General features: G+C 42.0%; 1 protein-coding gene across 1 annotated transcript in view; it reads left to right on the top strand.

Moving 5' to 3' along the window:
- Positions 1-16262, top strand: part of NCKAP5 (NCK associated protein 5) — a 1124153-nt gene that overhangs the window by 1031499 nt on the left and 76392 nt on the right. Inside the window, 1 exon segment of the mRNA XM_029607891.1 lies at positions 14267-14390. Coding sequence (XP_029463751.1) covers positions 14267-14390 — 124 coding nt within the window.

Raw genomic sequence — 16262 nt, 5'->3', positions numbered from 1 at the left:
CAAGTATTACAATTTCCTAAGCTTTTGCATGAAATCGAGTAAGTTCTGAAAGAAAACACGGTGCAACATGCCCCACCACAAACATGCTCAGGGCATGGAACAAGAATTGAGTAAATGGAGACATAATATAAACACAATAAATCATTAAAAATCATAACAATAATGAATAATCATTAATATTTAAATGAAAATAAAAAAGTTAGGAAATATAAAATTACCCTTTTAATATTTATAATAGCTCATGTGTAGAAAGTACATATGGACTTCAGTTCTAATTTTTAAAGTACACTTAGGCGCAGAAGTTCACTTTGAAAATTAGTGGGCAGGCGTGTACCCCTGTAAGGCATATACACGGACACATTTATGCCTGCTTGGGAACAAGTGTAAATGTCTATGTGTACATTTACATGCATGCTTTCAAAAATCAAAAGTATGTATGTAAATGGCTTCCTCACCCTGAAATCTGTCCTTGGTAACATCTCTTTCAAGTATGAACAAAATCGCTTCCACGTGTAATTTTACACATACAGCCCTCAGAGTAATTTTCAAAAGGTCTATTTACTCATGTAAAATCACACTTTTGAATATTACACCCAAGAGGGTAATTTTCAGCACCCCGCATAGGGCAAAAGTTTACATGCACAAAGTACACACACTTAAACCCAAATTTACAAAGTGGACTAATGTACATAAGTCTGCTTTAAAAAATAAGCATATGCACACAGAACCCAGCACAGCATATACACATACACATGCACACAACTGCATGGGAACAGGTGCGAATGTGTGCAACTGGATTTATGCACATAATTTCAGAAAACAAAAGTATTGGGTGAATTCTCAAAAGCTTAGATGTGCAAAAAAGCGCATATACACTTATGAGATGCATCCACATGCAATCCTTATTTTATAAATGTATAACATACATGTGGATATGATCCTTCTCATGTAAAACTACATGTGAAAAAATGGGTGGGTGTCAGGGTGTGGTTTCCACATACGTACAGAATGAGATATTTTAAAAGCAGTGTAAGCACGAACATCATCAAAACTCCGTGAGTTCATTTACGCACACAACTTCAAAATTTCATGCTGTTTTGCCACTTGGTGTTTGGCGGACTGGCTTCTCTGGGTGAATTGACATGGCAGCAGGCTAGGGGGATGGATAGACTAGGCCAAGCTGGAATTGAACTGGGACTGACAGGATTATACTGGGGAGGTGGGAGTGACAGTATCTAGGACATACAGGACCCAGCTGGAATGTAATAGAGACATACTTGGCTATATTGGGAGTTAACTTAAACAGACTGGAGGATAACTGGGTGTTATACTGGTATATGCTTGAGTGTGGCAGAGAGTGTATTTGGGAATACAAGACCATACTGCGGGGTAAAGGGGGAATGAGAACCAGTGGTGGAGAATCATTTTTTAATATGACTTTAATGGGCTTATGAGTACTCATGTCTCAATGGCTGAGGAGGAAAAAGGAAACGGAGTAGGAGAGATACCATTACAGAAAGTATATAAGACTAGGGCACAGTTAATGGATCTAACAGAGGTGCAAATCCTGTGCAGCTTCAGATTAAGCAAGGAAACCAAACTGTACCTATGCCAGCAGTTAGAGCAGGCCCTGTAACCTTCCATCCGTAGGGGCCACTCTTTTCTAATACATGTCAAGATCATTACGACCCTGATATTTTTGCCACCAGCACCTTCCAGACACTTCTAGGTCATGGCTGGAATAAGCCAGTCTGCCACCTCCATACGTACTGAGCAGGTCCAGGCTATGCCTTACTCAGAAAAACTTGTCAGTATAAATCTTTTCCTCGGAGCAGACATCAACAACAGAGAATGATGGAGGTCTACAACACTGCATGCTTCCCCTCTCTCTTGGAGGCTATCGATTGCACTCTCATCCTTAGAAGGGCACCAAGGGATGACTAGGCTACCTACCACAACTTCCAGGACTTCGACTCCCTCAATACCTAGGAATGCCAAGGGCATCATCTTGGACATTGTGCCCAGGTTTCCAGGATCCGATCACGATGCCTACATCCCCTCACAGGCAAAAATTCATGGCCGCTTCCAGAAAAGGGCACATCACCAGGGGCTGGCTTCTAGGTAGGAATGCACTTATCACTACAACTACAAAGCAAGAAACCTCTTCTTTTTGTCTTACTCATATCTAGGTGGACTTCACTCCAACCTCAAGACCAGAACTACCCCGCCGTCCAACACTAAAGAATATCTAATTTTGCACTTCTCTGTCTCCTCCCCTACAGGTGATAGATGTTATCCACTCAAAACTTGACTCATGATCCCACCAGCTAACCCACAGAATGCAACAAAGGTTCGCTACAACAGATCCTACCAGTAAACCAGGGCAGTCTTTGAGAGAACCTTCAGCCTACTCAAAACACATTCCCCATGCCTGGACAGATCTTGGGGGGTACCTTCTCTACAACCCTTCTAATGTCTGTGAGATCTTTCTAGGCTGCTGTATGCTTCATAACCTGGCCAGAAATAGAGGCCTGCCTCCTCCAGAGGGACTAGAAGAACATCTAGTTGAAGAGAAGGGAGAAGAAGAAGAGCTGAGTCAGGAGGAATTTCAGCAGATACATTGCCAGAGTCAACTGCACGCTATACAGGAAAGGAACACTCTGATTCAAAGACATTTTAGAAGGTGAAGGTGCATTCATTTACATGGATTGTTCAATGTGCTAATGATGAATGCATTCAATTTATTCTGGACTTCCTTGGGTAGCCTGTTTTTTGGGGTGGGGGACGTAATAGGGCATTGGCCTGACCAAGTCTTGTTTTCCACCTCAGCAGGGTTCTATCGCAGCTAACACTTCACTAGGAAGGACTGTGACCTGAAAGCAGCAGCTCATCAGCATTGCTGTTGGAGGGGCCTGCAGGGCTCTGAGGGAGCATCAAAGAAGGGCCAGCATCAGTGGGTGAGAGCCTATCCTCCTCAGGCATCTGTCACATGGAGAATGGAGAGCATCTCTTTGTAGTGGTGGAGGTGATGGTGATGGGTGGCAGAAGAGGTTGTTGCATAGTGGGCAATGGTGGAGAAATAGGTGGAACTCTAGCCTGGAGATGTGCCATCCAGGATGTGGCTGCATCCAGGGAGGCATCATGTAGTATGGAGCTGATGGGGGCTGCAGCTGGCAGAAAGGCATCCTCTGCAGCATCTCCCTCGACAATGCATTCTGGGTCTCCATCTGCTCATGAATGCCCTGTAGCTCCTAATGCACATACTGCATCTGCTCCCACATACCAAGCATCTCTTCTTTTACCAGATCCTTAAGTCCCTGCAGGTCATCATTCAGGCCACAAATCTCCTCCACCATGCAGGCATTAATATCCATTACACATCTCCACAGGAATGGCCTGCTCCTCTTCTTGCTTTGATGAGCTAATGTCCTTCTCAGCGAAGATGCCCTCCTCTGCCATATCTTTGGTGTTATTGACAGTGTCAAGGTATGCGGGGTATCCATCTCCTCCTCCTCCAGATGTCCATGCTCTGTCCCTGGCTATTCTGCTTGAGATCCTATCTGTTCTTCCTCATCATACTGGTGTCTATGCTCAGTCAATGGGTGGTCTTCTGGAGCTCCATCATCCTCCTCTATGTCCTCTTCAAGGCTAGGAGGCGCAAAGCTTGAGAGTGCAGTCCCTTGCCTTCAGAAGCCACTGGGCCCTGGGCCATCAGGTTCATCACCTGGTTGTTCCCCTGCAAAAAGGTAGAGTGTAGACTCTATAAATGTGGCTTATTCTACTCACTCCCTGGACCATTTTTTATGCCTAAGCAAACAACTCCAAGATCACAACACTAACTCCTCGAGCATCACCAACAAACTGTATAGAAAGCATCTTCATGGTACCTAAATGCACCCTTGGTACAATAGTAAAGCACCTGCAGACAATGACACAGAGATGATTTGATGAAGGTTGCAAACTGGATCCATATTTTCTGTACAGTTTGAATCCTTGATATATACAGTAGCATCCTAGGAGTTGTAGTTTGATCTTCCCTATTGCATTCCTTGAAAATTGCTATTATATATAGTCCCTGTATGTAGTGATGTAAAACTAGGACTGGTTGAACATGTCATTAAAATATAGAACCACTTGGCAACCCTACTAATCAGTGCTCACAGTTTCTGACTTGTACACCATTTTTGGGTACTTGCCAGGTACTTATAGCCTGGATTGGCCACTGTTGGAAACAGGATGCTGGGCTTGATGGACCCTTGGTATGACCCAGTATGGCATGTTCTTACGTTCTTAATAATAAGTAACTGATATGTATATAAGAGTAAGGGGGCTTTTAGTCCCCATTCCATTAACATATGTCCCATTCCCTTATGTACAGTCTTTAGGTGGCTTTTACAGTTGAGTGCCCTCAATATGACTGAGATATCACTATACCTAGCCTATACTTACCTATACTGTAAGAATGTAATGGAAGTGCACTCTTCCCCCATTGAATGAGTTCCATCCTGGAGACAGTATCATTACTGAGGAGGCACTGAGGAGAAAATATCTTGGAAAGGACTTCTGTGAAGTGTAGAATATATAAGAAAGAGGTTCCACAAACTGTGGACTGGTGTACATTGAGTTTCTAAAGCTGGAGCATCCTACCAGTGAATGGTCATGGTCACCATCTTAGCCTCATTCCACCAGAAGCCACCTTAGCCTTAACTCATATTGCCTCTGTGTTAAAGATTAAAGCTACAGTTCTCTACTGGGGGCCTAGGGTACAAGTGCTACCATTCGGAATAATTGGACCAGTGTAGTGGGTCCGGAGATGACAGTATAGTGTGGTCTACTAGTTTCTGTGTACATACATGTTATGTGGCAACAGTATGTAGAAAGGTTACCTGCAAGCCATTCATTTTGCAGCCCTCACTCAAGTTAAGCATTTCATTTTGTACTAGAGCACAGGTGTACACAATGTTTTAATGGTGAGATAGAAAAACGAGCAGGAAAAGTATCTGTGCTAACAGGTTATTGGCAGAGAAAATCCTGTTTTCCCCTTGTGCTGGAATCCATGGAGTTCATGAGGTTTTGGAAAATCTAATTTCCCTCCATGTGTGTGCACGTGGTCAAGACCTTACAAGGACAGGGACCACTTAAAGAAATTAATGGCACTATAAGTAATAGTAATTACATACATATAAACTCCTTAAAGGAAATTTAAGTAGAAATAACTAATTTGGATGGCCTTCAGCATGTGAGGTGTGTAAGAGTCCCACATTCCCTACAGCTGCATCCAAAATGCTGCAGAGAAGGTGATCTGGCTGACAGGCCCCTCAGCTCTCATCCAAACTTGTTTCTGCTTGATGAGACATCGGAAGACCCTCCACTTGTGGCTCAAGTCTTTCACTGTTGCATTTGGCGGTTCGCAGGCTAACCCCACAAACTGCTGCCCTCACCTCTCAGTCTGAGTCCTGTCCAGGGAAGGACATGCTCGCTGCAGGATGCCACTCTTGGCCATTTCTGCTTAAATTCCTGCTCCTCCTTGCAGTGGGATGCTGCTAGCTTCCCTTGTGACTGGACACCATTGTCAGCCTGCCAACGCACCTCCTCTTAGGCATGCACATGGCCAACAGTGATGAATTTAAAGAACTCACAGCTGAAAAGCCTGCAGCACAGGCCATTGACATCATTCAGCTGAGGCCTATAAAAGGACTCCAGAACCTGACTTCCTCACCTTGGCAACAGGTCTCCTACAGCCTTGTTGTGTGAGTTGCCTTAGTGTTCCTGGTCTTCATGTCTTCAATTCCTATGCCTTGCTTCTTCCTTGGTCCTTGGTCTCATCTGTCAATTCCTGTGGTCAGTCTTCTTTTCTTCAGCTCTTCAGTGTGCCTTGCCTCCTGTTTTGCTCCTTGTCTTTCTGCCCAGCATTTCCGGCCCGCCTTCCCTTGAGCGGATTCAAGGTTTTGACCTTGGTTTACTGCTTGGATACTCCTGTTTGCCGCCTGCCTTGGACCTCTGCTCACCTCCTGGACATTCCTGCTTGCCGCCTGCCTGTGACCTGAGCCTGAGCCTGATTTCATTTCTTTGTTCCAGCCTCTCCAACGGATTGACTTTTAGCAAAGGCCCCACCTAAGACCTGCCAGCCCTGGCACCCAAAGGCTCAACCCAAGGGGAACGAGGGCTGGTATAGGTGAAGCTCCACTTGGGCATCTGCCTTATCCAAATCCGCCCAGCCAACGGCGGGGGCTTGGACGGCTCCACCCTGCAGGTTGCGCTAACTCCATCCTGGTTCGAGAGTCTACGCCCACAACATGCACACTGTGATTGTTTTGAAAGACTGCATTGAGCCTATGGCAGATACCTTCTAAGTGATCTTCCTGTATGAGTCCACTCTTCTGGACTCGGAACTATACAGGAGATGCTGGACAATAAGGTCCACATCCCTAGGGAAAAAGTTAGGCTTCCTAATTAGCACTCTACTCTTTCTGGACATGATTCAAGAAGGAATACATGCAGTGTGAGCAAGTCCTTTGCACACACACAGATGCATAAATGGCATGTATTTGCACATATAAAGGGGCAAGATTTATGCAAGTAAATATCACATGTGTATATTATTAAAATAGTAAATATATGCATGTTTGCCATTTCTTATATATCTACGTTTACTTTCCAATCATATCTTCTCTTTAATGCTGTGATACACGTGTATAATTTCTGCTTAGTGCAGAGTTGGTCTATACTTATATATCCCAAGCCTCTCCTGGAGGCACACCTACCAATTCAGGATTTTAGTATATCAAGAATGATTATGCATGAGATAGATTTGCATAAAAGGAGTCTCATTGCATGCAAATCTGTCTCATGCATACTTTTCGTGCAATCATCAAAATATTTATTTATTTATTTATTTTGAACCTTTTTATACCGACATTCATGTGGCAAGATACATATCATATCGGTTTACAGTGTAACATAAAATTGCAACAGGCATTACATGGAACCAGGTTACATAGAACTGGGGGAAACAGAAGATACAACTGGGGAAGAATTAGCAACTGTTAACAAGTGAGGCATTTAGAGAGCGAAGAGTTGATAAGGCAGAAGACAGTAAATCTCCACCAGTGCAATTTAGAATAAAATAAAAATAAAATAAGGTAAAATAAATTAAAATAAGGTAAAAATAAATAAATAAATGTACAAAAAAGTCAGTGAAGGAGGTCATGGAAGTGATCGTGGAGGTATGTTAGTGGTAAAACTCATCTGGTAATGGGTAAGCTAGTTTGAATAGCCAGGTTTTAAGTTTCTTTTTGAAAGTCGGTAGGCAAGGTTCTTGCCGGAGTTCAGGTGGAAGAGCGTTCCATTGAGGGGGACCAGTGGTGGATAGAGCACGTTTCCTAAAGGCATTCTTTGCTGGTGGGGCATAGAGTGTGCCTTTGTATGCCGATCTAATTGGTCTTGAGGATTCATGGGGACGTAGAGGAGGGTATGACTGGATAGGTATGCCTTCCAGGAGAGACTTGAGAAACAAAGGTCTATATATGGGATAACTGCTGGATTCATCTCTTCTGGGACTTTAGGATTCAGTCTAGTGTTTCTCCCCATTGTTTACAATCTGGGTAAGACCTAGATCAGACTTGCCTGACCCTGATGCTATGGAGCCTGCTGCTTCTCCACTTCCATAAAGTATATCTAGTATGTAAGAAAAGCAAGGCATGTGTAGATGAGTACCTTATAAGCCTGGATGATTTTTACATTGTACATGGCCTTTATCCTTGTGAACAAATATTTCTCTCCATATGGAAAAGGATCTTATTTTTATGATCTGTCTCTTTATTTACTGTCATAGCTCACTTCACTATGGACCTGGAGTGTAGGTAGTAATTGCGAATAGATGTACCTTCAAGATAAGGTGGACACACTGGAACAGGAATTTTCGCCTATATCAGTCACTGTTCCCTGCAGACTTATCTATTTATTTATTTATTTTATATTCTGCTTTTAAACACTTCAAAGTGGATTACATTCAACTTCTATAGGTATTTCCCTATTCCCAGAGGGTTATAATCAGGGGCGGTAACTTTGAAACAACCATGCAGGCGCACACATATGCACATTTGCTGACTCGTGTCCATTTTATAACATATGCTCTAATTTGCACACATGGTGTAAAATAGGCTGAGCACACACACATGCACACAATTTTAAGTGGGTGCAAGCTTATGAATGCAATTGCTACTTCTACTGCGTAAGTGGAGGGATTTTAGTAGACACACACCAACGTAATTACCAGTTTTCCTAGTTTGTTCCCAGGGCACTCAGGCAAGGGAGAGGACTTCCAAACACACACACACACCGCCCCCCCCCCCCCCCAGGTTTAATAGCCTCTCTTCCTCCCCTGTTAGCCCCAGCCCTTAAAACCCTGCTGACATGCATAGATTTTTTTATTTTATGACTTACATGCCATTCATAGCAGAAGTAAAGTTACGTGGCAGGGGACCCTGGCATGCACTTGTGCGCGCAAGTATTTATATGCTGGGTTCATTGATAAATCCAAGAATGTGCATGCCCAGACCATGCCCTGCCCCTTTTTTTGAAAAATATTATTATGCTCCTAGCGGGAGATACGCACGTACTCGGGCACCTTTTAAAATTGGCTCAGTGCGTGCTTGCCCGATTTGTGCATGCATCTACCAGTTTTGGCACACAGTGGGCTTTTACAATTCATCTATAAGTTTGTACCTGAGGCAATGGATGGTAAAGTGACTTGCCCAATGGTTCAGGTGGCCACCAGGTCTTTTCAGGTGCAAGCAGACCACAGATATGGAGAGCACAAGGCAAGAACAAGGAACTGCAGAAGACCAGGGCAGGACCAGATCAGGAGCCACAAGCTGGAGCAGGAAACTGGAACCAGGAGCATGGAATGCAGGAATCAGGCCAGGCAACAGGATACACAGAGTGAACTCAGCGTTGGGCTATTGGCCCAGCAAAGGTGTGGCCAGCTGGACTTCTTTATATATATTGCTATTAGAAGCCATACCTAATGCTGGTCCAATAGGAGGCCTTCAGAGGCAGGCCTCCAACATTTCCTCTAATATTTACTAGGAGATCTGCATTGCATCAGAGTCCCCCATGACTAAGTCCTTCAGCATTTTTTTTTTTAAGTTATTCTCTCTGTGTGTAAATGGTTTCTTAACCCCAAGGAATGCCCCTGGTTTTTTCTTTTATATGCACAACCCTCCAGGGCAATTTCTAAAAGCCCATATATGCACGTATAACCTTTTGAAAATCAAGCCTTTAAGAACTGATTTTCTTAAGAGGACTTTCCTAAAAACTGGGAGAAAACCTTTTGAAAACAGCGCTCATGTGTCTGTGAAATAAGATGAATGCTTATTCTTACTAAAAGTGCCTATTTACTGAAGGTTTCTGCCCATTTTGTATATACTGTATAGGAAAAAAGCTTAGTAAATGTGGCCCAAAATGGTCTTAGAAATAACATTCCTAAGGTTTAGCTTAAAACAGATTTGTGTCATATATGATACTTAGTATACATGATTAACTCTCAGAACCTTAGAGGTAATTTTTCAAAGGATTTCCATGCTTAAAACTGGGTTTTACATGTGTACTTATGCATGTAAGTAGGCTTTTGAAGATTGCTACAATATTTGCCAGTGACTCCCAAACCTATCCTGGAAGACCCCCAACCAGTCAGGTTTTCAGGATATCTACAATGAATATTCATGAGATAAATTATCATCTACCACCTCCATAGCATGCACATTTTTATCTCTTACATATTCAGTGTGAGTATCCTGAAAACATGACTGGCTGGATATTCCCCAGGTTGGCCTTGGGAACCTCTGATATATGCCATTGAATTGTCAATAGATGTTACATGCATAAATGGGCTTTTGAAAATTGCTGTGATAATATGTTACATTTATACACGTAACTCCTTTGAAAATTACCTTCTTGGTTTGCATTAAGAGGATAAATTCAAACAAGCATACCCTGAATAGTCCCCTACAACCAATGACTTCCCTGCTAAGATGCACAAAGATCTTATCTCCCTACTGCTGATGTTTGCCAGGTTCGTTTGATGTTGTTATTTTTTAACTTATCCTCCTCGCTGCTCTTTTGTTATTCCCCTCCCAGTTAACTCTTCCTTGTTATAATGTAATTCTTACCTTCTGTTCAATTGTAAACCGGTGTGATGTCCCTGCTAACTCCGATATATAAAAGACTTTAAATACATACATACATAAATAAATAAATAACATAGTTGACTTGAAAAGCAACATTTTTGCTTTTCTCATTATTTATTTATTTATTTATTTATTTATTTAACAGCTTTTCTATACCGACATTAAAATACACATCATATCTGTTTACATTTTAACAAAAAGATGGAAAGTACAATAAACAGGGGAGGAGGAAACAGGACAACCGATAAATAGGAAATAGGAAGCAAGGATGAAGCAAACTTAACAAAAGAAACCAATAAAGAGCAATAAACTAAAATGGGAAAAGAGAATTTACAAAACTGCAACAGTATTACAATAGTTGGATGATTCAGCAGGTTACTTTGGAACAATGAGGATTATATCGAAGGTCATGGGGAAGGGGCAGAAGTCAGCAAGGAATTAATCCGGGAAAGCCTGGTGGAAGAGCCATGTCTTCAGCATTTTTCGGAATTTGAAAGGGCATGGCTCCAGGCGGAGATTGAGAGGTAGAGTATTCCAGTGAGTGGGGCCAGCAATCGACAAGGCACAATATCTTGTGGCTGTAAATCGAGCTTTCTTAAGTGGGGGGGACTTGTAATGTGCATTTACAGTTCATTCTGGTGGGGCGGGAGGATTGTGTAAGTTTCAATGGTTCACTTAGCCATGAGGAATTATATTTGTGGATGGCTTTGTATATGATGGTAAGGATTTTAAAAGGTATACGGAATGAGATGGGGAGCCAATGTAGGTCCTTGAGGATAGGGGTTATGTGATCTGCTTTGCGGGCATTGCTAATTATCCTTGCTGTAGCGTTTTGTAATATCTGTAGAGGTCTGATGGTGGAGCGAGGGAGACCAAGGTAAAGGGAATTGCAGTAATCAAGCTTAGAAGATAAAGTGGCTTGGACAACAGTTTTGAGATCGTGTGTGTGGAGTAGAGGCTTGAGCTTTTTTTATAACCATGAGTTTATAAAAACCTCCTTTTATGACAGAGGTAATATGGTTTTTCAGGTTCAGATGTGCGTCAACTAGGACGCCAAGGTTTTGTACAGGAGGTTGAGAAGTGAGAGTGGCGATCATAGGGTCGTTGGAAGGAGAGAGCTTGAAGGTCTGTTGGTTATGGATGAGGAGGAGCTCAGTTTTAGCGGCGTTGAGGGAAAGCTGAAGGAAGGTCAGAAAAGTGTTGATAGAGGAGAGGCATTTTTCCCAGAAATTTAAGGTAGCGGTTAGTCCTGGATAGGGATGATGATTTGGACATCATCTGCGTATATGTAGAATTTAAGGCCGAGATCTGATAGATGGTGACAGAGGGGGAGGAGGTAAATGTTAAAAAGGGTAGAGGAGAGGGAAGAACCTTGGAGCACACCTTGGGAGGATTCAGAGGTACCTAGTTTTACAGAAAAGCATCTGTTAGAAAGGTAGGATCTGAACCATAGTAGAGCAGTGCCAGCGATGTCGGCAAGGCGTGAGATGAGTAGATCATGGCTTATCATATCAAACGCTGCGGAGATGTCAAGGAACGCGATGAGGAAGTTATGGCCTTGGTCAAGGCCTGTGAGGAGAAAGTTGGTGAGAGAAGGAGGGTTTCGGTACTTAAGTACTTGCGAAAACCAAACTGAGGAATGAAGTATGTCGTGTCATCTAGGTAATCCATGAGTTGGTTGTTTACAACCTTCTTCATGATTTTAGAAATGAGTGGGAGATTGGAAATGGGATGGTAGTTAGCTGGGTTTTTAGGGTCCAGAGAAGGCTTCTTGAGTAGGGGTTTGACAACTGCATGCTTGAGGGGATAGGGAACTGAGCCAGAGGAAAGGGAGCAGTTAATACTCTGCTAGAGGAGGAGCAATGATGTTAGGGATGGAGAGTAGAGTTTTCGTGGGTATGGTTTCAGATGGGTGGGATGCAGGCTTGGATTTCTTAAAGATTGTCTCGATTTCCTTAGAGGATGTGAGTTCTATGGTGTTGAAAGAATTTTTCAGGGGGGAGGGAGGGGGGATGTATTTGGGCTGGGGGGAGCAGGGAGGAGGGGTAGTTGCAGGGGGGAGAGTAAGGAGAAGGTTGGCAATTTTGTTGTGGAAGAAGTGAGCGAGTTATTCACATTTCGAACTTGCTTCATCAGTGATGATGGGAGTGAGGGGAGTAGTGAGGGCTGCGACGTAGGAGAAGAGGGCTTTGGGATTGAACGTGAATTGATGGATCTTAACAGCGTAGTAGTCGCGTTTGGTGTTTTGAATGGCATGGCAGTAAGAGTGTAGGTAGGATTTGTAGGCAGCGGAGCGCTGTGGGTTTGGGTCTTTGCGCCATGCTCTTTCTTTAAGTCTAAGGTTGTGTTTCATTTGTTGCAGCTCCTTGGAGTACCAGGGTTTGTTATTGGAGGGGGAGGTGCGTTGCTTGCGTGTGATGAGGGGGCATAAATTGTTGGCTATATCATGGGTGAGGCTGACCCATGAATTGAGTGCGGTATCAGGGGTGGAGCAGTCAAGTTTGTTTAGTGATTCGGAGAAGGCTGTGGTAAGCTCCTCAGTTGTGCAAGTTGTACGGTAGGAAAAGGATGTATTGTTTTGAGTATGGTTGCAGGTGTTAGTGAGTTGAGTCTCGATGAGTGCATGATCAGACCATGGGACAGGGATGCAGGAATTGATAAAAATGAGGTCAAGGGTGTGCCCTGCCTTGTGTGTAGGGGCTGAAATAATTTGGGTGAAGCCTAGGGCATGAAGGGCAGTAATGAAGGTTTCACAGGACAGTGAGGGGGGTGTAGAATCAATGTGGAGATTGAAATCACCCAATAGAATGGCAGCTTTTTCGTTGTTTGTTATTGGAAAAGAGTTCTATGAGAGGTGAGGGATTATGTTCCAGGGGGGGCATAGATGAGGCAGATTTGTAGGTCGGGGGGATTTAAATAGGCCGACTTCGAACTTGGGAGGGGGGCTGATATTTATAGGTGTGAGTTTAAGGCTTTTTTTTTTTTAGCAATAAGGAGAATGCCACCTCCCTTTTTTTTTGGTCTAGGTATGGAAAAAATGTCATAGGAACAAGAGGGGAGTTGGTTCAATAAGACTGTGTCAGTATCCTTGAGCCAAGTTTCCGTGACTGTACAGATTTCAGGTTTGTGGTCATGAATAAGGTCATCGAGGATGTGAGTTTTTTTGGATAGGGAGTGTGCATTAAAAAGTAAAGAGTGGTGAGGTCGAGGAGTTGTGTTAATGGAGAGATAAGGATAGGGAGGAGGGATTTATGCTGGGTTTAAGGGTTCGCAAAGCGAAAGGGTGGTGATCTGAGCAGAGGGTAGTGGATGCGGGGGATGGGGAAAGAGTTGGGGGAAGAGTAGGAAAGGGAAGGCATAGTGGTGGAGGTGAAATGGAAAGGATAGAGAAGTAATGAGGCAGAGAAGGGGAACAAAGCATCGGGAGGATAGTGGGAGAGGGAGGGGGATAGGGTGAAGGAAGGTGAGTAAACATTAAAATGTTAACTACATGCTAATCATAAAGGGGGTGATTTTCAAAAGGGTTTACATGCATAAAAGTAGCAATATATCATAGCAATTTTAAAAAGCCCAGTTATGTACTTAAAGTGCACTTACACGTGCATATATTCTAGCAATTTTCAAAAGTGCACTTACGTATATAAAGTGCATTTATGCATGAAAACCCAGTTTTAAGAGTGTAAGTCCTTTTGAAAATGATCCCCTAATTGGCCAACCTTTTGTATGGTTATTTAAGTATAGTTATTTTGCTGTGTTGTACTTATGAGAAAAATCCTTATTGAACAGGTAATTGGATGTGGCTTAAGATATTTAAATGAGCGATTCAAAATGTTATGTTTCAATGGTTAAAAACTAAGTATATAAAATTCTTGTTTCATTTCACAAAAAAATTTGTCAATTTATATTTTTCAAAATAACTTCAGGGTCCTTTTCTTAATTGCAATGCTACAGTCTTATCTAGTTAATGCGTTTGCATATTTGCTTGAATTTCTCCAAATGTCCAGCATTTAATACTTTTTTTGTCCCAGTTTGGATTCATACACGTAATCTAATATAGTTCCCTATTACTTGCGCAGGACAGAACACTAAGATTATGCACATATTTTGCCAGCAGTGGCAGCGACACTGAAACGGAATATGAAACCAATGATTTTGGAACTGAGGAAAAGCTGTTAAAAATTACAAAGAACAGCAAGCAAGGTAAATTTATTTATTTATAATACTTATACTCTGCCTTCTTTCAATGCTATTGCCCAAGGCCGATCACACCATATTACAAAATCACCAGGATAAAATAAACATAAAATACAATATAAAATCAGCAAAAAAAAAAAATTAATTAATTAATTAACACCTTTAGTATCTTTAATTAAAACTCAACAGCAGACAATAATAATAAAGCGGCACAAGTCAGCCACACAAATCAAATGTTTCCTTAAATAAACACATTTTCAGCGTTTTCCTGGAAAATACGAATTCAACTTCCGCTCTTAATTCTAATGGCAAGTTATTCCAACACTGTGATCCCACAATGGAGAAGACTGGACTATGAGTAACCTGAAGTGGAAACTCTTCTAAAGATGGAACCATTAATTGCATTTTTTTTTTTTTGTGCCGAGCATAAAGCCCTAGCCAGCTTATTATAGTACTGCTCCTGCAGATTTCTCTGCCCCCTTCTTCTGCATGGTCTTTAAATCAACATTAAAATCTTGAATGTAACCCTTGCTGTGATCAGCAGCCAGTGCAGCTCCAATAGTGCAGATGTAATGTGATCTCTTCTTTTACACCCCATAATTAAACAACTGCATTCTGCACTAATTGGAGCACTCTTAAAAGCTTTTTTTTTTTGTAAGCTAAAATAAATTCCATTGTAGTAGTCCACAACAGATACTGCTCTTGCTTGTTTGACTGACCGGAAGTCCTCTTGACATAAGATGTAATTTTTAAATCACTTTGATTTTAACTAGAAATGAGGTACAATAAGAAATATAATAATAATAATCACCTTACCAACTTCAGCTTAAATATTTGTATCATGGAAATTTCAAAGCTTGTATCTCTTTTTTTTAAATCATTTTTTCATAGCTGTTGTTTATCTTTAATGTTTTTCATTAAGTTTTCTGCCTTCTAAATGGATTATTTTTGTTTGAAATTTTTTTCTTTTCTGGTCTGGCGAATTAATAATGAAAAGATCGTCGTAAAGAGAATTATGCTGCTAGCAACATGATTAAACTTTAAGGATCCTAGCTTTCTGGTATTTATTCCCTGGTATTAAAATTTTATGGCATTTCATTTTAGAACTCCAAGCTTTATATAGTATTTATTTTTATATTGTAAGAATCACTTCAGTAACCATCACATAAAAGCCTTTATTTCAGCAAACATTAAATACATTTTCAGGAAGTATGAAATAAATTTAAAAAAAAACAAACATAACATAAATTTTCTTTTGTTGATGTTTATGAATGTAGCAGATATGGCCAATCAGATTTCAATAATATAAGAACAGGAGGAGTGCTAAACTGTATCAGACCAATGTCCACCATGCCCAGTATCCTGGAGGTATCAGCTGCTAGCATTGCTGTCAGAGTAGTATTCTGGTAGCTTCTATGTCCAGCGTTATGTCTGTACAAGCATACCGTGATCCTGGCAACTGAAAAGAGATTGATAAGGTTCCGGGAGGGAGGAAGAGCTAGGGTTGGGATGAAGGGAATGGAGGTGAAAGGGGGGGGGGGGGGGGGGGGATTTCATCATATTTTGGCCAACTGGGGGGAGGGGCAGTGAGCAAAGCTATGCCATTTCTGTTTTTAAGTTTACCTGGAGGGCTTTGAGGGGGTCAGGGGACTCAACCCTGTGGGGGCCCATTTTGCAGCCGTTGGATGGGGGTCAGGGAATTGGGATGCCAGTCTTGCGCAGCTTTTTCCTTTTTTTTTTTTTCAAAGACACAATCAACACTTGACCAGCTGTATACTTGTAAATATAGCCAGTTAATCCTAAAATCCAGGAACACATTCCCGGGTGGCTTTAGATTTGCTTCTGGGGCTGGCTAGAGTTAGCCAAAAAGAAACTTAT

The sequence above is a fragment of the Rhinatrema bivittatum genome, chromosome 6 (genome assembly GCF_901001135.1).
Source record: "Rhinatrema bivittatum chromosome 6, aRhiBiv1.1, whole genome shotgun sequence".
NCBI lineage: Eukaryota > Metazoa > Chordata > Amphibia > Gymnophiona > Rhinatrematidae > Rhinatrema > Rhinatrema bivittatum.
The sequence above is the reverse complement of the archived record's forward strand: the minus strand, read 5'-3'. Positions and strand labels throughout refer to the sequence as shown.